This window comes from Canis aureus, chromosome 18 (genome assembly GCF_053574225.1).
Source record: "Canis aureus isolate CA01 chromosome 18, VMU_Caureus_v.1.0, whole genome shotgun sequence".
Lineage (NCBI taxonomy): Eukaryota > Metazoa > Chordata > Mammalia > Carnivora > Canidae > Canis > Canis aureus.
The window spans coordinates 34,973,764-35,001,433 of NC_135628.1; the positions used below are offsets into that span (position 1 = coordinate 34,973,764).

A 27,670-nucleotide genomic window follows, 5' to 3' on the forward strand; every position below is an offset into this window, starting at 1 on the left:
AAGGTGCAGCAAGCATTAACTTAATGTATTTTTAAAAAAGATTTTATTTATTCATTTATGAGCAACACAGAGAGAGAGAGGCAGAGACATAGGCAGAGGGAGAAGCCTGAAGTGGGACTCCATCCTGGATCCTGGGATCACGCCCTGAGCCAAGGGTAGATGCTCAACTGCTGAGGCACCCAGGCATCCCAACTTAATGTATTTTTATTTTCGTATATAATCTTTATATTTTAAATATTCCTTTGGCCAATTAGAGAAGAGTTGTTATAGTTAGATTCAAATCAATAGTCAAAATTATCTGTATGCTTTAACAATGGTCTTTTAAAAAATGTTAGTGTATATATATATTTACGTATGTATATATGCATGTATGTATGTATGTATATAGCTTCTGGCAAAAAATATGTACACCTAACCTGTTATGTTAGCTATAGAATAAGTGTCAAAAAGCAAAAATACTGTTCCAATCTGTGGTCAAAACTGCTTTCTTTTATTCACTTATTAAAGCATATTCCAGATATAATTCTCAACAGCATTTAAGATTGTGCTTTTAATACAGAAAATATGCCACTGCTGCACAATGAGGAAAAAATTTATCTTAATAACTGGAAAAATACTGATGATAATGAAAATGTTTTAGGCAAAATGGGCACGCTGCATGCCTCAGACTAAAATTAATTAGAGATTTTAATGTTTTACAATTCCACCATAATTCTTTAAATGGTGCATTTACTTCATAGTAATAAACACTTGGATCATTAAGTAAAGTGCAAGATGTGTGTGATGTGCTACATTTAACAACCTTTGGCTCTTTTTTCTATACTTCTGCATTCAGTTTTCCAATGCATTGAATAAGCAATTGAAGACCACAATTAAATTTCCTGACTTTGCATATCTGAGATTCTGATTTCATTTAATACAAAAGGCAATTAATCTACCATTTTACAACTGAATTCCAACTTTAGTGGGCCATGATAGATACTGAAATGAACTTACAAGAAATGCTTAATTAAATATACTGTAAAAAGCATAAGATGTTTTTTTTTTTTTATGACAGAAGTTGCATATTTAATTAGAAAGTGCAGGCTATATTATAAAATTAAAGTAACTTGGGGATTCTTAGTAAACCTAGCTCAAACACTTATGTCATTCACAGAGTGGAGTTATTTTGTAAATTTCTACCTTTTTTTCTCTAGTGATTCAAACAAGAAATCATCAAGGAGATTTCCCTTTATTTAACATTACAAAATCATATCCCTTATTTTAATAGCAAGTAAGATAGATAAAAGGGTGATAAACGAATATCTAATTTCATGTATAAGAATATATGAACAATTCTATTTCATTTGTTAGGCACTTACCTCCAATTTGTGATTTTGGAGCAGACCTAGTGGAGTAGATTTGCTTTTCTAAGTCGTTAGTTCCTCTAGCCACTTTTTACTTGGTGGTGGCTTTTGGAAGCATGGAGAATGGGGAAGTCAAAAATAAAACATTGGATTTCCCACATATAATTTGGGACTCTCTCTAGAAAGAAAGGCCCTAAGACTGGCATAACTATCTAGAGAGGGTATAATTATAGTAAAGGAAATGAAGATCAGTGAGTGGAAGGTGAGAGTTTGGCAAAATAGGTAGGGTAAAAGAAAGGAAATGAATGGCAATGTTAAGTGTGAGCTATAGTAGACTCTTAATGAGCATAAACCCAATTCTATGGGTTTACATCCTTATGTCTTCCCATAAACATGAGAAAAAAGCACAACTTCCATAGTGTGAATTTTTGGGTACTTCAGATATGTTTAAGATATAAACCTTCTAGGGCTAAGAATACCACCATTCTCTATATGTGGAGTTTATGGCCTTGAAAAAAAAAATTCTCCTTCTCTAGTAGAAGTCTAATTTTGGGAAATAAGCATAGAAACGTTATAAAGACATTTATCTATATTGAGAGAGAGAGAGAGCGCGCACATGAGTGGGGGAGGGGGCAGAGAGAGAAAGAATCTAAGGCAGACTCCCCACTGAGCATGGAGCCTGATGTGGGGCTCAATCCAAGGATTTTGAGATCATAACTGGAGCTGAAATCTAGAGTTGGTGCTCAACCAACTGAGCCACCCAGGTGCCCCCATTTTTGCTTTAGAAGATAATACTTTGTTTAAAGAATTTAGGTTGGTAAACTGGTATGTAGTCAGCAATGATTACAGAAAAAAATAAAAGCAAAAACAAAAACACCCCAAATTCCATAATGAGCCAACATAAATATATTTAAATGAGGATAGCAGAAACCCTATATTTTTCCATGTTTTTTTCCATGTATATTTTCCATGTACATTGTTTTTATTTACTTATTTTAGCTGAAGCATAGTTGACACAGTATATTAGTTTTAGGTGTATAACATAGTGATTTGACAATTATATTCATTATCCAGTGCTCACCACAATAAGTATAGCTACCATTTGTCACCATATAAAGTTACTAAAATATTGACTACATTCCCTATTCTGTACTTTTCATCCTCATGACTTACTTTATAACTGAAACTCTGTACCTCTTTGTCCTCTTAACCTGTTTTGCCATTCCTCCACACCCTCTCCTCTGGCGATTATCAGTTTGTTCTATTTAGGAGTCTGTTTCCGTTTTGTTTGTGTGTGTTCATTTGTTGTTTTTAGTTTCCACAAAAAGTAAAATCTTATGGTATTTATCTTTCTTTGACTTAGTGTAATAACTTCTGGGTCCCTCCATGTTATTACAAGTGACAAAACTTCATTCCTTTTTCATGGTAGGGTAATATTCCATTGTGTATATTACCACAACTTCTTTATCCATTCAGCTATCCATGGACACATAGGTTGCTTCAATATCTTGGCTATTGTCAACAATGCTGTAATAAACATAGGGGTATTTGTATCTTTTTGAATTACTATTGTTCTTTTCTTTGGGTAAATACCCAGAAGTAGAATTACTGTGCTGTATGTTTTCTCTATTTTTTAACTTTTGGAGGAAACTCCATGCTGTTTTCCATAGTGGCTGTGCCAATTTATATTCCCACCAACAGTGTACAAGGGTTCCTTTTTCTCCACATCCTTGCTGACTCTTGTTATTTCTTGTCATTGTGATAGTAGGTGGTATCTCTTCGTGGTTTTGATGTGCATTTCCCTGATGATCAGTGATGTTGAGCATCTTTTAATATATCTATTGGCTATCTGTATATCTTCTTTGATAAAATGTCTATTCAGGTCCTCTGCTCATTTCTTACCTGCATTTTGTTTTGTTTAGTTTTTAGTATTGGGTTTTAGGCGAGAGAGAAATATATATATCCCTTATCATTTGCAAATATCTTCTCCCATTCAGTAGATTGTCTTTGTTTCCTTTGCTTTGCAGAATATTTTTATTTTGATGCAGTCACAACAGTTTAATTTTGCTTTATTACCCCTGCCTTAGGAGACATACTAGAAAAATGTTCCTAGAGCTACTGTCAAATAAATTACTGCCTGTGCTCTCTTTTAGAATTTTTATAGTTTAAGGTCTCACATTTAGGTCTTTAATCCATTTTGAGTTTATTCTTGTATATAATGTAAGAAAGTGGTCCAGTTTCATTATTTTCCACATAGGTGTCCGGTCTCCTCAATATCATTCATCTCTCTTTCTCATTGCATATTCTTTCTTCTTTTGTTGAAGACTGACCATATAATAATGGGTTTATTTTTGAGCTGTCTTTGGTTTCATTGATCTATGTGTCTGTTTCTGTGCCAATACCATACTGTTTTAGTATAGCTTTGTAGTATAGTTTTAAATCTGGGATTGTGATACCTCCACCTTTGTTCTTTCTCAGGATTGCTTTGGCTATTTTAAGCCTTTTGTGGTCTCATACAGATTTTAGTATTATTTGTTCTAATTCTTTGAAAAATCTTATTGTTATTTTGATACAGATTGAATCTCTAAGTTGCTCTGGGTAGGATGGGCATTTTAATATTATTAATTTCCAACTGATGACCATGATATATCTTTCTATTTATTTGTATCATCTTCAATTTCTTTCATCAGTATGTTTTAGTTTTCAAAATACAGGTCTTTCACCTTCTTGGTTGAATTTATTCCTACGTATTTTACTGTGTTCAACACAATTATAAATAGGACTGTCTTCTTAATCTTTCTGTTAATTCGTTATTAATTTATGAAAAAACAATAGATTTCTGCATATTGATTTTATATTCTACAACTTTACTAAACTCATTTATTAGTTCTAAGTATTTTGCTGGAGTCTTTAAGATTTTCTACATATAATATCAGGTCATCTGCAAATACGAGTGCCTTTTAACGGATGCCTTTTATTTTTTCTCATCATACACCTGTGGCTAGGACTTTCAGTACAATCTTGAATAAAAGTGCTAAGAGTAGACATCCTTGTCTTATTCCTCTTCTTAGAGGAAAATATTTCAGCTTTTCACCATTGAGTATTATATTAGCTGTGGATCTGTCATATATGGCCTTTATAATGTTGAGATATGTTCCCTTTATATCCAGTTTGTTGAAGTTTTAACATAAATGGATGTTGAATTTTGTCAGATACTTTTTCTGCATCTATTGAGATGATCATGTGGTTTTTATGTCGTATAGAATGTTGGTTGATTGAACCATCCTTGCATCCCTGAAATGAATCCCATTTAATAGTGGTAAATGATCCTTTCAGTGTATTTTTGTATCTATATCCATCAGGGATATTGGTCTGTGATTTTCTTTTTTGTAGGGTCTTCGTCTGATTTTAGTATGAATATAATGCTGGCATCGTAAAATGAATCTGAAAGCATTCCTTCCTCTTCTGATTTTTGGAATAATTTGAGAGTAATGGGTAATTATTCTTTAAATACTTGGTAGAATTCACTTATAAAGCCATCTGGTCCTGCACTTTTGTTTTTTGGGAGTTTTTGGATTACCAATTCAATTCTATTACTAGTAATCAGTCTGTGCGGGTTTTCTATTTCTTTCTGATCCAGTCTTGAAAGACTATGTTTGCAAGGATTTATCCATTTCTTCTAGTTTGTCCAATTTATTGACATATAATTTTTCATGGGAGTCTTTTGTAATCCTTTGTATTTCTATGGAGTTGGTTGCAGTGTACTTTTCTTTCATTTCTGGTTTTATTTGAGTCCTCTCTTTTCTTGATGAGTCTGGCTAAAGGTTTATCAATTTTTGTTATCTTTTCAAAGAATCAGCCCTTAGTTTCATTGATCTTTTATACTGTTTTCAGTCTCTCATTTATTTCTGCTCTAATCTTTTTATTTCCTTCCTTCTACTAAATTTGGGCTTATTTGTTCTTCTTTTTCTAGTTCCTTTGGTGTAAAGTTAGGTTTACTAACTTTGTTTGAAATTTTTCATTTCTTGAGGGAAGCCCCTATCACTCAGTGTACCTCTTAGAACCGCTTTTACTGCACCCCAAATATTTTAAACCATTGTTTCCTTTGTGATTTGTCTCTAGGTTATTTTTTATTTCCTCTTTGATTTCTTAATTGACCCATTAACTGTTTAGCAGCACGTTGCTTAGCTTCTACATGTTTATTTCTTCCAGTTCTTTTCTTAGGCTTGATTATTTTATTTAGACTGTTGTAGTTGGAAAAGATGTTTGATATGATTTAAATCTTCTTGAATTTAGTGAGACTTGTTTTGTGGCCTAACGTGATCTATCTTTGAGAATGTCCCATATGCACTTAAAAATAATGTATATTTCTCTTTTTGGGATCCCTGGGTGGCGCAGCGGTTTGGCGCCTGCCTTTGGCCCAGGGCGCGATCCTGGAGACCCGGGATCGAATCCCACATCGGGCTCCCGGTGCATGGAGCCTGCTTCTCCCTCTGCCTGAGTCTCTGCCTCTCTCTCTCTCTGTGACTATCATAAATAAATAAAAATTAAAAAAAAATGTATATTCCTCTTTTGGATGGAATGCTCTGTATATATCATTTAAGTCCACTGGTCTAATCTACCATTCAAAGCCATGGTTTCCTTATTGATTTTCTGTCTGGATGATCTATCCGTTGGTGTAAGTGGAATATTAAAATTGTCAAAAACTGTCAAATTCTCCCTTTATGCTTATTAATATTTGCTTTATATATATATTCAGGTATTCCTTTGTGAGTACATAGGTATTTCCAATTATTATATCTTCTTGCTGGATTAATCTCTTTATCTTCTGTAATACTATTGTCTCTAGTTCCAGCCTTTGTTTTAATGTCTATTTTGTCTGATGTAAATATTGTTACTTCAGCTTTTTTTTCTCCACTTCCATACTCTTATTCCATCCCTTCACTTTTTTTTTTTTTTTAAAGGTTTTATTTATTCATTTGAGAGAGAGAGTGGAGAGAACATGAGCAGGGGTAAGGGCAGAGGGGGAGAGGGAGAAGCAGCCTTCCTACTGAGCAGGGTTCCCAATGTGGGGCTTGATCCCAGGACCCTGAGGTCATGACCTCAGCTGAAGTCAGAAACTTATCTGACTGAGCCGCCCAGGCACCCCTCCATCCCTTCACTTTCAATCTGTAGGTGTTTTCAGGCCTGGAGGGAGTCTGTAGCTAGTATATAGATGACTTTAGGGTTTTTTAAATGTATTCAGTCACCCTCTGGCTTTTGACTGAAGCCCTAAGTCCATTTACATTTAAAGTAATAACTAATAGGTATGTACTTATTGCTATTTTGTTAACTGTTTTCTGGTTGTTTTTGTGGTTCTTCTTCTCTTGTTCTCTTCCCTTGTAATTTGATTATTTTATTTATTGTTATGCTTGGATTCCTTTATTTTTACTTTTTTGTGTATCTGTTATAGGTTTTTGGTTTATGGTTACTATGAGGTTTATACATGGTTCATACATACATGTATGTACATATATAAATATGTATATAGCATTTTATAATAAGTTGATGGTCACTTAAGTTTAAACACTTTCTTAAAAAGCACTATCTTTTTATTCCCTTCTCTAAGTTTTATGTATACAATGTTACATTTTATGTCTTTTTATTTCATTTATTCATTGACTAATTTAGGTATCACTGATTTTACTACTTTTGTCTTTTAACCTTCATATTAGCTTTATAAGTGATAGATGTACTACCTTGACTATGTTTGCTTTTACCAGTAAACATTTTTCCTGTCTTAATCATCTTTTTCCCAGTTGTGGCCTTTTCTTTTCCACTTAAAGGAGTCCCTTTGACATTTCTTGTAAGGCTGGTTTAGTGGTGATGAACTCCTTTAACTTCTGTCTGGGAAACTCTTTATCTGTCCTTTAATTCTAAACAATACCCATTCTGAGTAGAGTTTTCTTGGTTGTAGGTTTTTCTTTTCAGAACTTTAAATAAATCATGCTATTCCCTGCTGGCCTACAAAGTAACTACTGAAAAATCAGCTGATACCCTAATGGAGTTTACCTTGTATGTAACTGTTTTCTCTTGTTCCCTTTAAGATTCTCTCTTTATTCTTAATTTTTGCCATTTTAATTATTATGTGTCTTGGTGTAAATCACCTTGGGTTCATCTTATTTGGGGATTTATACACTTCTTGGATCTGGATGTCTGCTTCCTTCTCCTGGCTAGGGAAGTTTTCAATTATATCTTCAATTAAGTTTTCTGCTCCCATGTCTCTCTCTTCTCGTTCTGAGATCCCTGTGCTTGATGTTGTTCCAGAAATCACTTAACGTATCCTCTTTTATTTATTGATTTATTTTTAATGATTTTATTTATTTATTCATGAGAGACACAGGCAGAGGGAGAAGCAGGCTCCAAGCAGGGAGCCCGACGTGGGACTCAATCCTGAGTCTCCAGGATCACACCCTGGGCTGAAGGTGGTGCTAAACTGCTGAGCCATCCAGGCTGCCCTACCTATTCTCTTTTTTAAAAATTATTTTTTTCTTTTTGCTGTTCAAGCTTAGTTGCTTTCCACTATACTGTCTTTCAGATTACTTATTTATTCTGTATCCACTGATCAGCTACTGATTCCCTCTAGTACATTTTTCATTTCAGTATTGTATTCTTCAGCTCTGTTGTTTAAAAAAAAAAAAAAATATATATATATACACACACACACACACACACACACACACACATTTCTTTCTCTTTGTTGAAGTTCTCACAGAGTTCATCTACTTCTCTCCCAAGTCTGGTGAGTGTCTTTATGACTATTACTTTGATCTCTATCAGGCAGTTTACTTATCTCTATTTGTTTTAGTTCTTTTCTGGGATTTTTGTCTTGTTCTTTCATTTGGAAAACATTCATCTCTCTCATTTTGTCAGACTCTCTAGTTTATTTCTATTTATTAGGTAGGTCAGCCTCATCTCCAGGTCTTGAAAGTAGTGTTCTTGTGTCAGAGGCATCCTGAGATGCCTAGTAGCATAGTTCCTTCTGGTTACTAAAGCTAGGTGCTCCAGGGGTGTCCCCTGTGTGGGCTGCATATGCCCTTCTATTGTGATTGGGGCACAAGTGGGTATGCTGGTGGGTGGGACTTGCCTTCTGACAAGGCAGCGATGACCAGCTGCAACTACTGTGGGCACACTGATAAGGAAGGCTGGATGAGAGACCGGATGAAGCCACTGTGGATACATTGGTGAGCATGGCTTGCCATTAGACTGTCTTTCTGCAATGAACAGCTATGACTATGTGGGTGCACTGATGGGCATGGCTTTGCCACACAGCTGGCTGAGAGAACCAGCTAAGCAACTACTAGTGTGCTGCTGAGTAGGGCTATGTCCTCCCCTCCCCCAGGGCAGGAGTTGCTCTGTTTGGGTGCTGGTCCAGGACAGGGCTGCCTGCCGGGTGAAGCAGGGCAATAGTTGCTCTGAGGGAGGATGAGTCCCAAACGAGGTTGCCTGCTGGGTGTGATGGTGGAAGATACTTTGGAGGAGTACCTGCCAGGCTGGCTAGGGCAGATCCACAGGGGGAATGCTAGGGTGGGGCAAGTGGTACTAGCAAGGTAGACATCAGAACTGGCTCCCTACAAGACTCTGACCAGCTAGGCTGATGGGAAGTAAGTAAATGGTGCCCACCAATCATTCTATTCCTGGAGAAAGCTTCTGCAGATCCCTGCCTCTAGTCAATAAAGCTTCATATGTAACCCAGGTGCTTTTCAAACTGCTACTTTTGTGCTGGTTCTTGAGCTCAGTGATATAGCATGCTGACCTTTTAATTATTAAGACTCAAGTTTCTTACAGCCCTCTAGCTCTCCTAGAGCTAAGTCCTGTTGATTATCAAAGCAAGACCTTATGGGCGCTCGTCTTCCCACTGGAAGTCCCTAGGAATGGGGGTGCTTGACATAAGGCTTGGTCCCCTCAATCTTCTGTGCCTGTGATACCCCTCTCATTTGTGGGTTGCATACTGCTGGTTTTTGGGTTCTGACCATGTCTCTGTCTCTCCAGCACTCCTCAATGTGGCCTTCTCTTAAAGTCTTTAGCTATGGAAGGTCTATTCTGCCAGCCTTCAGGTTATTTTCATAGTGTGTTGCATTATATGTAGTTGTTTCCTTGGTATATACATGGTGAGCTCAGGATCCTCCTACTCTACCATCTTTCTACCTTCCAGGTAGTACATTCACAAGCTCAATATATATTAAAGTTTATTGTATACTAAGATAAATTTAAAGAGGTTCTTTAGAAAATATTTTTATGTAAATCATCTACCATTTACTAAATGTAACATTTCAAAAATCCCAAATGTGCTAATGACAGTACATATAACTTTCCCCATAAATACTCAAGGAAAAGAGACATTTCTAAATTTATGCTGTTTTATTTTTTAGCCTAAATATACACATACAGATTTAAGTTCCCAGGGGTTTAAAAAATTCTACCAAATTAAAATGAGATAAAAAATAATGCCTAAAAATGTTTGAGATATTCAAGATATATGATCACCAAAGTATAGTTGTCAAGAGATTTCCAAGTTGGATTAAAAAAAAAACCAATGATTGGCTCATTAAAATTTTCAGAGATACATGCATTGTTTACGATGACCAGAAATTATTCAGCCATAACTGAGTTTATTATAAAAGCTGGAAAATACTTATACGTAGCATATTTATTTATTCATTAACATAAGAAATAGCCATGATACTGGAATTGGCCACTAGAAAAGTGACTTTATTGGGTATGACAACATTTTGTTTATCCTTCACAATACAATGAGGGGTTTAATGCAACATAGATTAAAAAGACACTTTATAATTTAAAAGAATTTTGTTTTTTGCTTAGTAAGATCCTAAGGTTAATTTTTACCAAAACTAACTTCTGTGCCATTAGAAAAATTATAATCTCTAGCCATTTCATTGAAAACAGAGAGAAAGAGGGAGAGGGAAAATATACTTTATATTTCTTTTGCTGAGTTTTCATATTCTAAAGAAAGGTTATAGCTCAAATGTACCAAATCACTGTCAAAGAAACAATTTATATAAATGGTAATGTTACAACCTTACTATTACTTTAGAGGTAGGTAGAAGACATTCAAAAAGTAAAGAGTACCAAAACCTCCCTTAATGAAAATTATATTATTTATATAATCTTTTATTATTTATAAAACTTGATATCACTGAATGGAATTTATCAAAGTGAAAACTACAGTTTGTATTAGGATAAAAAAATCAGCTGACAGTATTTCACTAATTAAAATTCTTTTAATGTTGCAGTTTCTGAGGCTAGGTAATGTAGATGTTTTAAACTGACAATTTTTAGACTAATAAATAACTTCATATCTAAGTAATAAAATGTCTAGATAGTAGATTTTCAGGTAGGAATTTATAAACTGTCTCAATTTAAGTTGTTTTCAATGTATAATGCCCGTGTTAAGCAGGAAGTAAAAGTATTTATATCAAAAGCCACATCAAATTCAAAGATGGACTTGAGGCTAATATGTAAACAACTATGATATGTATGGGACATCTCTTAACTCGTTTCCAGTTCTCCTCAGAGTGATTAAGCTACAGAATATTAAAGCTGAAAGATTCTTCGAAGATCTTACCTAATCCCCCACTGTATATATGACATACTGAGCACTGGATAGATAAAAACATGAAACCAATTTCTTCACTAGGTTAGTTAGTGATTTAAAACAACTCCCCAAACTGTCTTCCAAACTCAAATGATTTAAAACTACATTATTAAAGAAAAACAGTAATTTTCCAGTGGAGAAACCTGACAAACACTAACCTAACTTGAGTGAGCCAGGTTAACCTCACTAGTAATAGATATTGACATCGTATTTTCTGTCATAGGATGCACTGAGAAGGGATATCACCTCTAGGCTGTGGTAGCCTTGATCTAATCATGAGAAAATACCAGACAAACCCAAATTGAAGGATATTCCACAAAACAAATGAATAATCCTCTTCAAAAGTGCCAAGATTTTAAAAAAGTAAGTAAATGCCACACATTAGAAGACCCATGACAAAATTAGAGGATTCTGTGTCAGAAAAGTTTCACTAGTGGCAAACCTAGTAAAACCCAAATAAATTCTATAGTGTACTTAAAAATATTATAATACAAAGGTTTAGGTTTGATAATAGTCCTATGCTTATACAAGATGTTAACATAAGGAGAAGCGGGATACTACATACTCTCCATACAATTTTTGCAACTCTTAAAATCTAAAGTTATCGCAACACAAAAAGTAAAGACAGATAAGCAAATAAACAAAATCCTTGTTAGGATGATTCAGAAATAAGTATACTTTGGTTTAAGTACTATAAAGTTTTGCACCAAAGTAGTATGCAAAGGTAATCACAGTTACACATAAAGAGGTTTTGGCATTTCCATGATATGACCAGCTCATTATTGACTACACTATAAAGTAGTGCTTTTAGTAAAAACAGTGCTAATAAAATCGTACAATCATTCAATAGTACAGAATAGTGTTTCACCCATGAAGTTCATTGTCATGTTTTTCTGATTCATGCAGTTTAAGAGCCATTAGAACAATATTCAACTGTGATATGGTTAAAATATGACATGTTTTTTATTATTTCATTTCATAGTTTTTTTGGGTAGCAGATGTTCTTATTAATACTGACATGTAATTAATATTTAATAGGGGCCTTCAAAAATAAGTCTGTTATCTAGAGGGAAAGAGGTACTCTTGTTCAACAAAATAAATTTCTCCAAAGAAACATCATTTGATCTAAAACTGACTTAATATGGTACAAATGTTAAAACAAAGTAAAAATATTAGTAAGTAAAAACCTAATGATTAATCAATTGATCTATCTATTCATTTTTGGTAACCCAATAACAGACTTGATTGCATTGATTAAACAATCTTTATTTTATGTTTTAGAAGGGTCTGGAATATACTTTCTCCATTGACTCATATTAAACATTTTTTTGAAAATGATCTTAACTAGAAGTAAATTCTATTCCTAGAATCCTTCCTTTTATTCTCTCACAAAAATTTAATAAACAGTGACCATGTGTTAAGACACTAGGCAAGGTACTGGAAACAACAAAGAGGAATAAAAGGTCTTCCTTTCCAGAGGAGTCCATGTTCCAGTTTGGTAGATAGGCATGCACATAATTACAACGCAATTAAGAAAGTATACCTGACATATAAATGTGAAGAGAAGAAAACTGAACCATGATAATACATAGAGAGTATTTTTTTTAATGATTAATATCCTACAGAGTTGGGCTATGTCATCAAAATAATAAACCTTCCCTTGTGCCCAAAGATTAGTATTCTGAGTCTTTAAAACAAATACTTCTCAACGTAACTTACACAGTTCTTGTATTAAGATAAATTCAACTTCAAGGACATATTTCAGAAATAGATTATGTTTAGAAAGTGAATTTTAAAAACTTAAATCCCAAGTGAACAGATTAAGTTGCCTTAAATATCTCTATTTCAAGTTTAATACTATTTTCCCCAGAGTGAACCTATTAATCTTCACAGTTTTACTGGAAATTAATAGCTCATTAGATGTCCAAGTAAAACATTTCCTATGGCACATTAATTTTTCATGGATTAAAAAACTGATTTTGCTTCAAGAAAAATTAAAAATACTACTTTAGAAAATTCTACACACAAAAATTCTCTAATGGTGATATTTCATAATCAGTGTCAAAAATAACAGCCACAGGATCCCTGGGTGGCGCAGCGGTTTGGCGCCTGCCTTTGGCCCAGGGCGCGATCCTGGAGACCCGGGATCGAATCCCACGTCGGGCTCCCGGTGCATGGAGCCTGCTTCTCCCTCTGCCTGTGTCTCTGCCTCATTCTCTCTCTCTCTCTGTGACTATCACAAATAAAAAAAAAAAAAAAAAAACAGCCACATTTCCACATCTTGAATTTGTAGATTACTGCTCTGCCACTATTTTGCTTTTTTAAGAAAAAGATTAAATATTTTAAACATGTTACCATAAATAAAATCATGCAATGATACATTAAAAAAAGTAGGCCTCTTGGCAAGTACGGAATCACTTAGAAAGCTTGTCTAAAAATGCACTCATTTATTTAATGTTTTTCTGTGACCAATTAATTATTCTATATTTCTCAGTATTCCATAATCTAGGCTATGGGACATTAGAAAAAATAATTCATACAATGATATTTTCAAATATTCTATTTGAAAAAAGATACCTGGAGAGTTATATAAGCTATTTATGCATCCTTCTCTGATTTAGAACTGTGTATCAAATATTGTGCTAGGTGCTCAAAAATTATGATCTATTAGACAGACATAGTCCCTGCTTTATGGAGCTTTTTATCTGTGACTAGAACAACTGATCAGTTGAGTAACTATATAATTGCGGTTACGGTATGTTCAATGAAAGAGAAGTAGAGTGCGAGTAAACTTTTAATAGAAGAATCTGAAAATTCCTGAAAAGATCTCCACCTTCCTGAAAATAAAAAATACACTGAGATCTGAAGGATGAGAAGGAGGAGAATTAAATAATGAAGGAATAGCATTCCAGGTAAGGAGAACAGTGAGAAGGTGAAATCAGATGAAGTCCAGTAAGAGAAAGGAAAAGAGTAGGAAATGACATGGAAAGGTAGACATTTCTAGCATTTTCTGTTGTAGCATTACACACTTTCCACAGAGGGTTACTTTAATTGTACTTTAATATTTTTTATGTTTCTTCTGTGCAATTAGGTGGTGGAGATTCAACTTGGGCTTCCTGGTCAGTGACTAGCAAACCCAGGTTCAGATCCTAACTTTGATAAACACGCTATCTGAAGCTATGCAACTCTGAGAAAAACTGCTTACCCTTTCTGAACCTTTTTTCCCTCCTCTATAAAATGATAATAACTGTTACTGATGATTAAAGGTACTAAATCAAATAAAATGTGAGGAGACTAGCACAGATACTGGCCCACAGAAGGCATTCAAAAGCTTTATCCCTGCTTCCTTCCAGGGTTGACTTTATGACAGAGTTTAACCATCAAGGGCCTACTAATATGCTGTTAAGTAGTGGGGATCCTTTTAAAAAACAGTACTTAGCTAAATTGCCAACATTATGATATTAAATAGAACCCTATTCCATCTATGTCTTTTTAATTTTTTGATCTTGCAATTTTGTTTGTGTTACCAGACTCAAAGCAAGAGTAAATAAAAGAGTAAGTTAAATGAGTGAATGATTACTCTCAAAGATAATCATTCAAAAATAGTAATAATTAAGGAAAGGCAATAATTAAATAATTTTTCAAAATGACAATAAGGGCCTTTGATTATCATTTTTACTGAAGTTCTTCCCAACTTTACCTTATAGTCTGCACAATGTTGTAATTGTAGATGAATGTAAACTAATGCTTTTCTCCCTGAGTAAAGCAACAATCTTATTGTGGTAGTCCAATTGAAATGAAAATAATCTTGGGATTTGGATAGGTCCAGTACATAAAAACATGAATAATGATTTGGTGTAGAAGTTAGATAAGTATATTTCTTGTAGAACTGACTTAAACTTTTAGGCATATCATTCAAAAAATAGGTCATAATCTTACAGATAAATTTTTCAATTTTTAGAAATACTGAATCTGGAAATTGAAAGAAAAGCTAAAAGTATTTAATTCACCTCCCTTAAGTAATATTTAAATTTTGTTTTTCTTTTACATATGTATTACCTAGATATATACAGACATACTGCAATGGACAATATTTTATATTTGTGAGGATTGTATAAATATGGTAAATGATCATTTCTTATTATAAATATAATATTAATTATTTGAATAAATAGTCCATGCCACAGGAATGAATCCTCATTGCAAGGTAAATTCCATAGAAATAACCTGGTTAAATTTATTAGTTTCTTTAAAATGTATTTGACTATCATGATAGACCCCACTGGAAACATGAACTGATTTTAGATGAAATACGTAAGGAAACCTACTGGGAAATTCTGTGAAAGTATTCCTTACTCTCTAAACAAACAAACAACAACAAAAAACCCACACGCAGACAAGGATCCCTTCCACTGAATTGCCTTTATATGTATTATATGAGGACATAATACCTGGAGCTCCTAAAGCCATCTTGTTATCACTGAGCCACAAGCCTAATGCCAAAAGTAAACACATTGATAATTCCAGAAGACAGAATATCTTAATTAGTCCTATAACCACCAAAATCTTCTCAATTCTGAAATGCAGGGTATAAAATATTAAAAGTAGTTCAGTTTTCTGTTACTTGCAGTTAAAGCATACCAATATAACACTGGCATCTTTCTTAAATTCTTCTTCTAGTTCTCTTAAGTTTTCCTCATATCTTTTAACTTTGTTTTATTGCTGTCTTTATCTTGGGATGGCTCTGAAGTGCCTCAAATTCCACCTATTTTATGATGATTCTCCAATTTGTATCTTCAGCACTGATATATACTCCATACTTTAAACTCACATACCCACTGGGTGGGTATACCTACTTGATGTTTTCAATGAAGTTTTAATAGGCACCTCAAACATATCATGTACAAAGCCAAAATCTTCTGTATCTCTCTCTCCTTTTTTTTTTTTTTTTTTTTTTTTTTTTTTTTTTGAGAAAGAGAGAGAGGGGAGGGAGAGAATCTCAAGCAGGCTGCTCACCCAGCATGGAGCCCAATGTAAGGCTCAGGCTCACAACACTGAGATCATGACCTGAGCCAAAACCAAGAGTCCGACACTTAGCTGACTGAGCCACCCATGCACCCCTAAAGCCAAATTCTTGTTTCTCCTTTCTCAACTACTGTCAATCCTCCCACCCCCTTCAAAAGCTTTACACTTCTCTTGGTCTGCAGTTTACTCAATTACTCAAACCCAAACTCTAGGGATCATTCCATAATTTCACATACAAAGCCAACTCCTGCTGTCTCTATCACCAAAGGGTTTATAAAGTTTGTCTAGTGTTTTCCATCTCCATTGTTACCATCTTAGTCCAAGATATATTTCTTGCCTGGATTACACCAATAGCTTCCTAATCAGACTTCTTGCTTCCCCTTTATACTTGTAAAAACTATTCTCCATAAAGACAGAAATCTCTATAAGGCACAGAGAATGTAAGGCCACCCTAGAATGAAATCCTCCTATAGCACTGTATTTAGAGTAGAATCCAAACTCCTGACATGGCATATAAAGTCCGATATCATATGGCCCTTCTCACCTTTCTAGCTTCATCTGTATACTTCTCCAACTTGTTTAGCTGGCTCGAAACATGCTAATGGTTTCTAAACAAATGGTGGTTATTTCCTCTGCAACTAATTTTGTGGACTTGTGCTTAGTTTACTTTTGTCATACAGGTCTTGGTCAATGAGGAGTTCTCTAACTTTATACATGAAACTAGCTATTCCTTCAGCACTCTGATTGTTCTCCATAACATTTATCACAATGAAATGATCATTTACTTATTTACATATCCTGTCCTTTAAATAGTAGATTTTCTGTCTTGTTTACTACAGTATCTCAGGAACTAGTGCTATTCCTATTATACTTTGGCTTCTCCATGAGTATTTCTTGAATGTATGAATAAATTCACTAGTATATAGACGGCACAGGAAACAAATAATACTTTTGACTTTTTGAGTACTTATAAATACCAAGTACTTACATGCATTATATGTAATCTTCACAAATGCCAGGCAAGAATAAGTATTATTATTCCCACATTTCATTGAGAAAATTAAGGATTGGAAACATTAAGGAACTGTTCTTGGTCACACGCTCAAAAATATGATGACCTAGGATTCAAACGCAACTCTGACTCCAAAGAGTCCTCTTTCCAATATACCAAAAGTACAATTAGAATTGCTCACGATCAGTACATTTTAAAATCTTCCCATACCTTCCCAAAATAACTCAACTTTTCCTTACTGAATACTGACCACTAATTATTCAGTTATACAAAAAGGTCCTAAAAGTCTATCTTGAAGAACTGATTGAAAGGCAACCTTAAATCCAAAACAGTTCAACAGTTCTGCTCCCTGAAGATAATTTATAGAAATCTTGATAAACATGCTAATTGGTTTTTCATTTTTTTCAAGCATTATGACAATATTTAGGATTTGTTGTATTATATTTCTTAAATTTCATGAGGAAATAGAAATAGTTGACGACAAAAAGGGGTATTGGGAAAATACTGCAAGAATCAGTTTCTGAGCAACATACAGTTCTGCATTACCTTGGTATTCCTGTTCTTATGTCTTCAAGTAAGCTAATGTAAAGAGGATTTACTATTAAGATCCGTGGTTTTCTCAACTCTTCAATAGCTACTAATATAAAAGCTTACTTTCTAAGAAAAAAAAGTAGCCTCTACTTAGAAGAAGAAGAATCATAAGCTTCTAACAGGTAGGACTGTGAAGGACTCTTCTGGGTTCTTGGGAATGTTGGGAGTTCAGACTCAATGGTCTCAAAAGGAAATCCTAGTGTACTATTAAATTGAATATAAAACTCTGATATAACTCAATAGTTAAAAATGAAGTTATAAATTCAAAAATATAAAAATTACAAAATAAAAGTTAATGATCTCATAGTCACATTATGGAGGAACCATACTGTTCAATCAAAAATATATTAAACACTTAAAACGTGATAATTTTCCCAATACAGATGTTCAGCAATTACCCAGAAAATTTTAATTTATAGTTCTTCATTGCATTATGAGGTTTTTTAAAAAATGATTTTACTTATTTTAAAAATACCGGTATATAGATTTTATCACAAAAAATAAATAGAATGTGTTTTTCCAGTTTTATTTATTTATATATTTTTAAAGATTTTATGTATTTATTCATGAGAGACACAGAGAGAGAGGCAGAGACAGAAGCAGACTCCCTCTGGGGATGCGGAACTCGATCCAAGGACCCCAGGATCATGACCTGAGTCAAAGGCAGATGCTCAAACACCGAGCCACCCAGGTGCTCCTCCAATTTTCTTTTAAAATAGAAAATAAAGTGTATGCTCTGTAATTCACCACAGATTGAAATGTCTTGTCAATATATTCAATTTAAAAAAGAATGATAAATCAGGATTTTAACTGAGCAATAGCAGGCATTTGAGACTATGATACCATTTTGTTCCATCTTAATGTAGGTAGCCTGAATCAGGACTTTATTTTGCTAATATACAGGTAATAAACCCCATTATTAATTTGTGTTACATGTTTCACATACACTACAAGAAGTACAATAAGTATGTAATAATATGTTGATTTCTGAAAAGCTGTATAGAAAACCGGGTAACCCTGTTCTTTAGAAAAGTTGAGGTTTCTAATATACAAAATACATAAAATCTACAGGACTTATTTAAACTAAGCTTTAGTTAAAAAATTGATACGTATGAAATAATGAGAAATAAGAAATAAGGACAATTAATGAAAATATCCTCCTTTCAGGGATCCCTGGGTGGCGCAGCGGTTTAGCGCCTGCCTTTGGCCCAGGGCGTGATCCTGGAGACCCGGGATCGAATCCCACGTCGGACTCCCAGTGCATGGAACCTGCTTCTCCCTCTGCCTATGTCTCTGCCTCTCTCTCTCTCTCTGTGTGACTATCATAAATAAAAAAATAAAAAAAAAAAAAGAAAAAAAAAGAAAATATCCTCCTTTCCTTCTTTCTTTCCTCTAGTTTTTCACTCAGTAATTATTAAGTGAATACTTACTATGTGCAATAAGTTGAGGGTAGAGAGGACAGCAGAGCTGACTGATCCCTGCTATCAGGAAATTTATATACTTGAAATGTATAGTGTGTTCAACTCATGCTTATGTTCTTTACACCAGACACCTGGTCAGCAGATACCTCTATGTTTCTTCAGCAAATCAAATTATTTTGTTATAAAATGTTGCAAACATAACAGTAATCATAACCATAACTTGTAAGACTTACTGAAGCCCTTTAGGTATTCCTTCCCCATCCCTTTCCCCTTCTTTTCTTCTTACCAGATGGACCAATACACTAAATTGGATATTAATCATTCTCTGGTATGTTTTTATATTTTAACACTTTATATGAATGGCATATTATGGATCTTCTACAGCTTACAATTTATGTTCAACATTACACTTTACATATTTACATTAAACTTTCGTTAAATTTTTAGCTCAAAAGCTAGCTTCATTTGCTTAAAACATTCCAACTAAAGTCAAAGTAACACATATACTAATATTATTTAATCTTTTTTTGGATATATTTAGCCAACACAATTAAGCAAGAGAAAGACACAGTATAAAATTGCAAATGAGGAAGTGAAACTATTCCTATCTGTGTATACCTGGAAATAATCAAGAGAATCAACTGAAACACCATTACAAACAAAAAGAAAATACAGTGAAGACCTCTATTGATAACATTAGGAAAATCAACAGTAGGTAACAATAAAACAATATAGATTATTCAACCCTATATTCTGTCTCTGTATTCTTCTAATTACCTTCCTAAATTTCAAGAGTAGTTAAACCAAGGACTGTATATTTCCAAGAAGAGCAAATCAGTATGTAAGCAATTCATATTCAAGATATATATCAGATATCAAGATAAGTTACAACAAATTTCTATGGTCTTTTCCAGACCACTCTTCTCTGCTAAGAGCTGTAAGATGTTAGAGATAGGAGGTACTTTAGAGAATGGATTTGATTTATTCTTTTTATGCTGCTGATAGAAAAGCCATTCTCAGATTATGTGATTGACATCCCCAAAGCCCCACAGATAATTAATATAGAGCTGGAATCAGAATTCATGTATCCTAAGTGGCTGTCTGGAAGTGTCTTTCATAATGAGTCAGTATTACTACAATGAAACAATAGGATTTTAAATCAGATGTTAGCCACACTCTGTGTGTACATACTCTGTGAATTGAATTGATCTTATACTGGAAAACAGTTGTGTGATGTTCTTATGCAAGACATCTATATGAACACAGTGGGCAATGTCTAGGCTTTGGTGTCAGATAAACCTATCTGAATCCTGCTTTGCTTACTTACTACTAATGTGATTTTGGGAATGACCTTAGTCTTGGTTTCCTTACCTGTAAAATGTGAAAAAATAAAAACCTAACCTCAGAACCTAACTACAATTTTAGTATTTCAGCACAAATGGTAACTGCTAAGAATTACTTAAACTAAAAAATATAAAATGTTTTCTATTTGTTGATAAATTTATAAATATGTGTCTACTATGTGCCAGGTTCTGTTCTAGGAAATGGAGAAACAGCATATCTATCCTTTTGGATCTTAAATTCCACCCGGGAAAGAGATAATAAATTGTTAACAGGTAATTTCAAATTCTGATGTAGCAGAAAAAAACACAGCAAAGGGATATGAAGTGTGGGAGAACACTTTTTCTTACACAAAATAGGAAAGTCCCTCTACTAAAGTGGTGACATTCAAGCTGAGACCTGAATGATATGAAGGAACCACTCATGTATTCATCTGTGAGAAGAGAATGTCCAGGCCAGGGAACAAGAGCAAGGGTGTTATGATACAAATGAGTGCAGCATGCATGTGGGCAGCATGCATGTGGACCAGAAAGGTCAGCATATGTGGCATGAGATTAAATGTTAGACATAACTATGTAGGTCAAGCTGAATATTCTATTTGCAATGAGAGGCCACCGGAGTGTTTAAAAATTTAAGTAATATGATTTGATTTTGAATTTTATGCTGGTTTTGGTTGTAATATAGAGAAAGTAGAGGATAGGTAAGAATGAAAATAGGGAAATAGGGCAAAAGGCTATTCCAACAGTCCATATCAAGAATGAAGGTGTCTTAGAGTACTGTAGGAGTAGTGGGAATGGAAAATATGATATACTCCAGAGTGTGTTATAGTTCAGAGTGACGGTAAGGTTGATAAGTAGATGCAGGAATAAACAAGAGTAATTAGAAAGGATTCTCTGTTTTTGGCACCTGAAAATGGTAAGGTGGTAAAAACTATGGGAGAAGTAGCTGTGATGGAGTGGTGAAGGATCAGAAAACAAGAATTACATTTTGGCAATATTAAGCTGAAGACAATCTTTAGGTATTCAATGGGAATGTCAGGCAAATGTTTGGACATAAGAATTTAGATCTTGGAAGAAGAATTAAGGGCTGCTGTTAGAAGTTTTGAAGTCCTCAACATATACTTACTAATAGACTTATTTGCAATCATCTAGGGAACAATATGTAAATTGAGAAGAAAAAGGACTTAAGGAGTAAGTCATGGTAATACAACTTGAGTGGAGGTGGAGATTTAAGAAGACCGAGAATTTAAGGAGTTGCCAGTTTTGTTAGAAGAAAATTAGGGGACAATGGAGGTCACAGAAGCCAAGGTAAGAGAATTTTTCAAGAGAGAGGGAATGGCCAGTTGATTGTCAAATAATATTGAGAGGTCAGACAAGATTCAGAAGCATGACTATTCAGTTTGACAAAAGACTGTAAGTGACCTTAACAAAAACCATTTCAGTGGAATGCTATGTATGAAAACCTAGTTGAAATTGTTTAAAGAGGGAATAGGACATGTCATTTTGCACTTCATCTTTCCTCTTTAATTTCAGAAACATGGATATAATGTAATGACTGGAGTTTTGACAGCAGTCTTTGAACCATGGTAGAAAGACCAAAAGAATCATGGTAAAATTACACATAACCTGGGATCCTGACAATACTATTTCTGGGTTTTTTGTTAAGTGTTGCATTTTCTATCTTCTATATTAATCCAATCTTTCCTGCAGCATAAAAATATCCCTCCTCTAAAAACAATATGTGGTATATTCTCTATCCTAGTCTCTAAAACTTTTAGTTTGAGTAAAACAAAAACAGAAAACAACTGCAACACCGATTCGCACAAGGTCCACTGCATTTACTGTAAATAAGAACATCTTTTAGCATCTCCTTTTAATTCTCTATGTCCTAGTTATCCCTGAAATGACCATATAAAGCTGAATGTGTGTATGAAAGGGAAACTTTCAGACAAAGTAGAGATCTATAACTGTTTTTTAAAAATGTACCTATATGTGGCTTTATACACCCAACCATAAACAGTCAAATCAGAATGATCTTCCCAAATTCAATTTGGTGTTCTGAGAATTAATACTACCTGACTATAATCAGGAGGTATATATTTTGTACTGTTTCATTTTTTTATTAACATTTCTAATCTTGAGGGAAAAAGGAAATGAAGGTCCTGAGTATAGACAACTACTTAGAAGTTCTGTCATAGGAATATGGAAATGAGCAATAATTGGAGAAAGGATGAGCTCAAATTTAGAGATTCTGAAAGACTGGGAGATATTAAAACATGTTTGTCAAAGAAAATTTAAATAAATGAAGAAATTCCTTTTGAAAAAACAAAAATATTTTCTCTTATATTCCTCTGGTATTAGTTTCTAAAATGAAGTCTTAGATCATAACAAAATTATTGGCTTTCAAAATTAATTTTACAGTATTTAAATAAACATTGTTATTAGGAATTCATGTTTTGACTGTAAAGCACTGGAAACTGTATGTCATGAAACATACAGTTATAAGTCTAGATTTTCCAACGAAACTTTTTAGTATAATAGGATTAAATTAATATAGTTAATCCATGATGGAGAATTTAGGCTCAACATATTAAACAGCTTACTTGCCACTATTAAAATTTTTTAATATGAAATATGCTTTCATATTTTCCTAAGTTTGCTTTGTAATATAACAAGTTTAAAATATGGTAATATATAAAATACAGAACAGAATGAAAATAGAAATAAAACAAAAAATTGAAAGGCTTTGCATTCTATTACATTTATTTACTGTTTTTAATAGAACAGAATTACAGTACTGTTCATATATTACATGCCACTCTTCAAATTTATTAGCATATTTCATAATGGTAAAAACAAAGCACATAATTATTTTAACAGAAAAACGGGTGCCTGGGTGGCTCAGTCAGTTAAATGTTTAAATGTCTGTCTTTGGCTCAGGTCATGATCTGGGGGTCCTGGGATGGAGCCTCACATCGGGTTCCCTGTTCAGCAGGGAGTCTGCTTCTCCCTCTTCACCTCCCTCTCTCAAATAAATAAGTTGACTCTTTTTAAAAAAGAAAAAAATAGTCTTTAAATAGCTTGATTAAATTAAGTATATTGCTATAAAATATATTGCAAAATTGCTATGAAATTCTGCTAATTGATTTAGGACAATTGCAGTGTCAAGCTGGATAAAATAAAATACTTTCATAAATTATAACAAGTGAACCAAGCAACTTTATATTATCGTAAAAATAATCTGGAAATGCTAATTTTTTTCTGCCTGCAATGAAGAAATTGCCTAAGAGACATTTTGGATATTTGCTCATTTTCAGTCTATTTAAGTTTATAGCAGTGATAATGATACCATAGTGGTTTTTAAAATAATGCGAATTTTTCAGATATGAAGGTTTATGCATACAAGAATGTTATTTTCTTTTAGATCTCAATGAAATGGCCAATGAAAATTTTAAAATATGAGAAATAAAAAGAACAAGTGAGAACATATGCCTATAACAGTACTGGCATCACAGAACACTCCTACTACATTCTAAATATAGCAAGTGTACTTGCTGGGACCCAACCAACAAGGTTAGTTCCCTTGCTATGGGTTTTAACAGTACCTTGGGTGCTTTTCTCATAGCTTCCATCTCATTTGCCTATATTCTCTGACACTCTATAAGCAACCATCAAGAGGACAGGGGTTATATCCCCACAGATGCTATGCTACTCAGAAATTATTACTGGGCCTTACACTTATAAAATGCTCAGTAAATACTTGTTAAATGAAGGCAAAATGAAATAAGTATAAATAAATAAATAAAAATAAAATATATTTATAAAAATATTTATAAAAATATTTATAAAAAAGTATTTTATTTACTTACAAATTACTGTAGCATACCATTTTCAAAAATTAAGTACATATTTTAGTATATAGACCATTGTTCAATAAAATTTAGTTTTTCATTGTCAAAAATGGCAATGTCAAAGTCAAGAAATGTAAATCTGAATTTCCAAAGCCCGTCAAATATTTCTAACATACCTAAAACCTTTTATACGTCTGATTTTTAAGTAATGCAGATCAAGTAGTATATAGCGTGTTCCTAACCTAGGCAAATATTTAACTGTGAAAATATAAAGCAGTAAATTATAGAGCTACATTTTGTCTGAGCAGAAAATACTATATTTTTCAAACTGATAACTTTTATGGCATTAGTCAACTAGCCATTAAGTCATCTCATTTTATTACTGTATATTTATAGAGGATGATAATTTGTTTTTGAGAACTCAAAGTATTATACTATTAACAAAAGAACTATTTCACTTTTTTTTGCATTTTAGTAGGGTTTTTTGGTGGTTTTATATAGTGAACATATGATAACAATAAAATCTTCCTATTCCCCCCCCCCATCAAACAGAAGAGGATCTTCTTTAAGCTAGGTTTGTAATAATGATAGGTTAAACTTGTCATACTATTTTTAATAAAATACTGCATCCTTACTTTAGTATATGGAAGATACATTTTCAAGAAGGAAAATGCTGATATTATCTTGGTTATAAGCTTGCTGCTAAAATGATTTAGATAGTTTTCTCTTCCATTCAGTATCAGTGGAAAGTCTTTCTTTTCAAGCAATGAATTATAGTGGATACTTCAAACCTACTTTATGTGTATCTCTTAGTTCAGAAAAATGAAAAAACATAAATATTCTATATAAACAGAACACAAGATATAGATAAAAAATGATCCATTATAGAGCAGTGAATAATTGCAATCCCTATCACTGTAAGAATGGAAAAGGGCATCAAGAATTTCTACCAGTTTTCAATCTGAGGCTACCTAAAGTTAGTGAGAAAATTTAAAATCCATAATTATATATGTTTGGGATATGCATTTATGGTTCATGAACTTACATTGATAATAAATTTAACATTGTTGTCTATAGCACACTTTGTCAAAATAAAACTATTGGCTTTGATTGAAAAGCATCTACAAACAAACAAACAAAAGTCTTAAAAATCCCAATGTATAAAAATAACCAGTGAAGCTTTTTAAGTATTTTCTTCCTTTTACTTTGCCATTTCTGATATCTAAATATTTAAAAGGTAGCCACCTAAGATTTTGTAAACGAAACATTCTCAGAGTCTGGTAACTTGAGGAAAATACAATAATATATATTTTTTTCTTTCATGAAAGAGTATTTTCAAATTTTGGGAGACTATGGGTAAGGAAAAGGAAGTATCAATTAGGAACAGCAATATCACTAATAAAGTGATAAGTATAAAAACTTATACATGCTAGATATGATTTCAAACTAGGTTAAAAAATGAAACACAAAAATGTCTATTATCAGAGATTCACATACTACACTGATGCAAGATGAAGCTGATAATATCAAAGAATAAAATTTGTACACAGATTAAACCTCTCTGTAGGAACCATATATCAAATTATGCTCTTGATGAAACTCAGACTATTATATACAACAATGCAAAAAAAATTTAAGTAACTTATTTTACATCAAAATGACAAGAAAATATTTTTGCCTACATATGCCAAACAATAAGCCCAATTAGATAATTACTGAAATTATACAATATTTGGGAAATGTATAGGCACTATAACAGATTTAACCACCAACGTCCATAAAGGAACACTGAACATCAGTACTATATAGGGCAAAGGCCAATGGATTTGGAGACAGAAAGTCAAAGTCCTTTGCTGGTTCCTGCAACTCACTATGGGTCTTTGACAATTCATTCACAAATCTTCTGGAACCCCAGATTCCTTAAATACAGAGATAACCTTGAGGAAGATGAGGTCTAAGAGCATTCAATCAGTTGACTGCAAAGTCAATTCTAGATTTAAATTTAAAAATTCCAACTATTCTAAATGAGAAGTATATTATGATGAACAGAACTCAAGGTGAAATTAGTATTTTCCTCAAATGACCTTGGGGAACCAATTCTCTTCCTGGGTAAATGCTTTATAATTCTAACCAACTGAATTTTTAATGCAGACATTACTTATTGAGGACATTACTTACTGTGAGCATATTTGCAGTATCTATTGACCTGTTATTAGCAATAATTGAATATCATGTAAAAAATAACACTAATAGCTTGAATTAAAACTCAAGATGATTAGAAAATACAGTATATAACCCTTTGTTGAGAAATTATGAAATAGTACTGTGTTATAATTCTATATTGACCCAGAAAAAAAAGTGTCTATAGCCAGATTTATACATGATACTATTTTTCTCAAGGAATCTTTTTGACAGTAACAATTATATAAAGAACTACTCTAAGTTTTTAGGCATTCCTATTTTTGAGTTATGAAAAACCAAGCATAGATGCAACAAAATAGCTTGACTTTGTTCACAAATCAAGATAAATATAAGATTAGCAACAAAATTAAGAACTATGTATCATCATGATTATTATAATAGCACATTACATCATATACTATGGAAAATTTTACTCAACTCTCATCAATTTTAGAAACATTTATTGTATCTTTTGTATACTTACTATAACTTTTGGTATATAATAATAATCACAGTGATATATATTACCACTTATGGAGGATTTAATGGGCCAGCAATTGTGCTAGGCATTCTATATATGCTATTCTTTGATCTTCAGAACATGCCTATTAAGTATTATCTTTACCTTACAGATGATGACATTGAAACTCAGAAGGGTTAAGGACTTTGCCAAAGTATCACAACTACTAAGTAGAGGAGTAGATATTCAAATCCAGGTCTGACTGACCATAATCCTGATGCTCTTCAGGCATGTTTCACTTAAATTTCAATTTTGTAGAAATATGATCATGACCTGAAACCAAGAGTCAGCTGCTCAACCTACTCAGCTACCCAGATGTCTGAATTTGGTTACATTACTTGGGTTCCAAAATCCCTTGTTACAATGGCTTCAAAGTCACTTAAAAGAGAGTACAATTTTTAAAAATAAGGTTTTAATATTATATGATTTAAGTCTAGGAGTTTAAATTTTAGTGATAGTGAAACAAATGAGAAGAGCTGAATAAAAAAATCTGCAAGACATAAAAATAAGAACACAATAAATATATACTATTCTCCGTCTTAAGGGAGCTTGTCTCTCACGATCTTCTCAAGATAATTAGTGGAAATACAGATGTTAGATAAGTTTTAGGAATTAAACTATTGTTACAGTATTCAGTGTAATATATATGACTTATATGGTAAAACATTTGTTATTGTCAGACATCATTCTGCCAAATATTTGATTGCTTGGCTCCATAAAACAATGGT

General features: G+C 33.2%; 1 protein-coding gene and 1 long non-coding RNA gene across 14 annotated transcripts in view; one reads left to right on the plus strand and one right to left on the minus strand.

The window, feature by feature from the left end:
• Positions 1-27,670, plus strand: part of LOC144288841 (uncharacterized) — a 62,604-nt gene that overhangs the window by 31,573 nt on the left and 3,361 nt on the right. For 2 of the 6 annotated variants that reach the window (XR_013356842.1, XR_013356846.1), the window contains 6 exons: positions 11,225-11,364; positions 19,592-19,761; positions 20,580-20,666; positions 21,543-21,698; positions 21,924-21,999; positions 23,815-23,963. This is a non-coding gene — a long non-coding RNA (uncharacterized LOC144288841). Of the gene's footprint in view, positions 1-11,224; positions 11,365-19,591; positions 19,766-20,579; positions 20,667-21,542; positions 21,699-21,923; positions 22,000-23,814; positions 23,964-27,670 lie in introns of all 6 variants that reach the window. The other 4 variants (XR_013356847.1, XR_013356843.1, XR_013356845.1 and 1 more) reach the window with 3 other exon arrangements.
• Positions 1-27,670, minus strand: part of PHF14 (PHD finger protein 14) — a 232,999-nt gene that overhangs the window by 21,378 nt on the left and 183,951 nt on the right. The window contains exon 19 of one of the 8 annotated variants that reach the window (XM_077856744.1): positions 23,269-23,436. The exons of 5 other annotated variants lie outside the window; for them this stretch is intronic. In XM_077856744.1, the coding sequence (XP_077712870.1) occupies positions 23,332-23,436 (105 nt within the window). In that variant the 3' untranslated portion in view covers positions 23,269-23,331. Of the gene's footprint in view, positions 1-23,268; positions 23,437-27,670 lie in introns of those variants that run through there. 2 more of the 8 variants (XM_077856745.1, XM_077856747.1) reach the window with 2 other exon arrangements.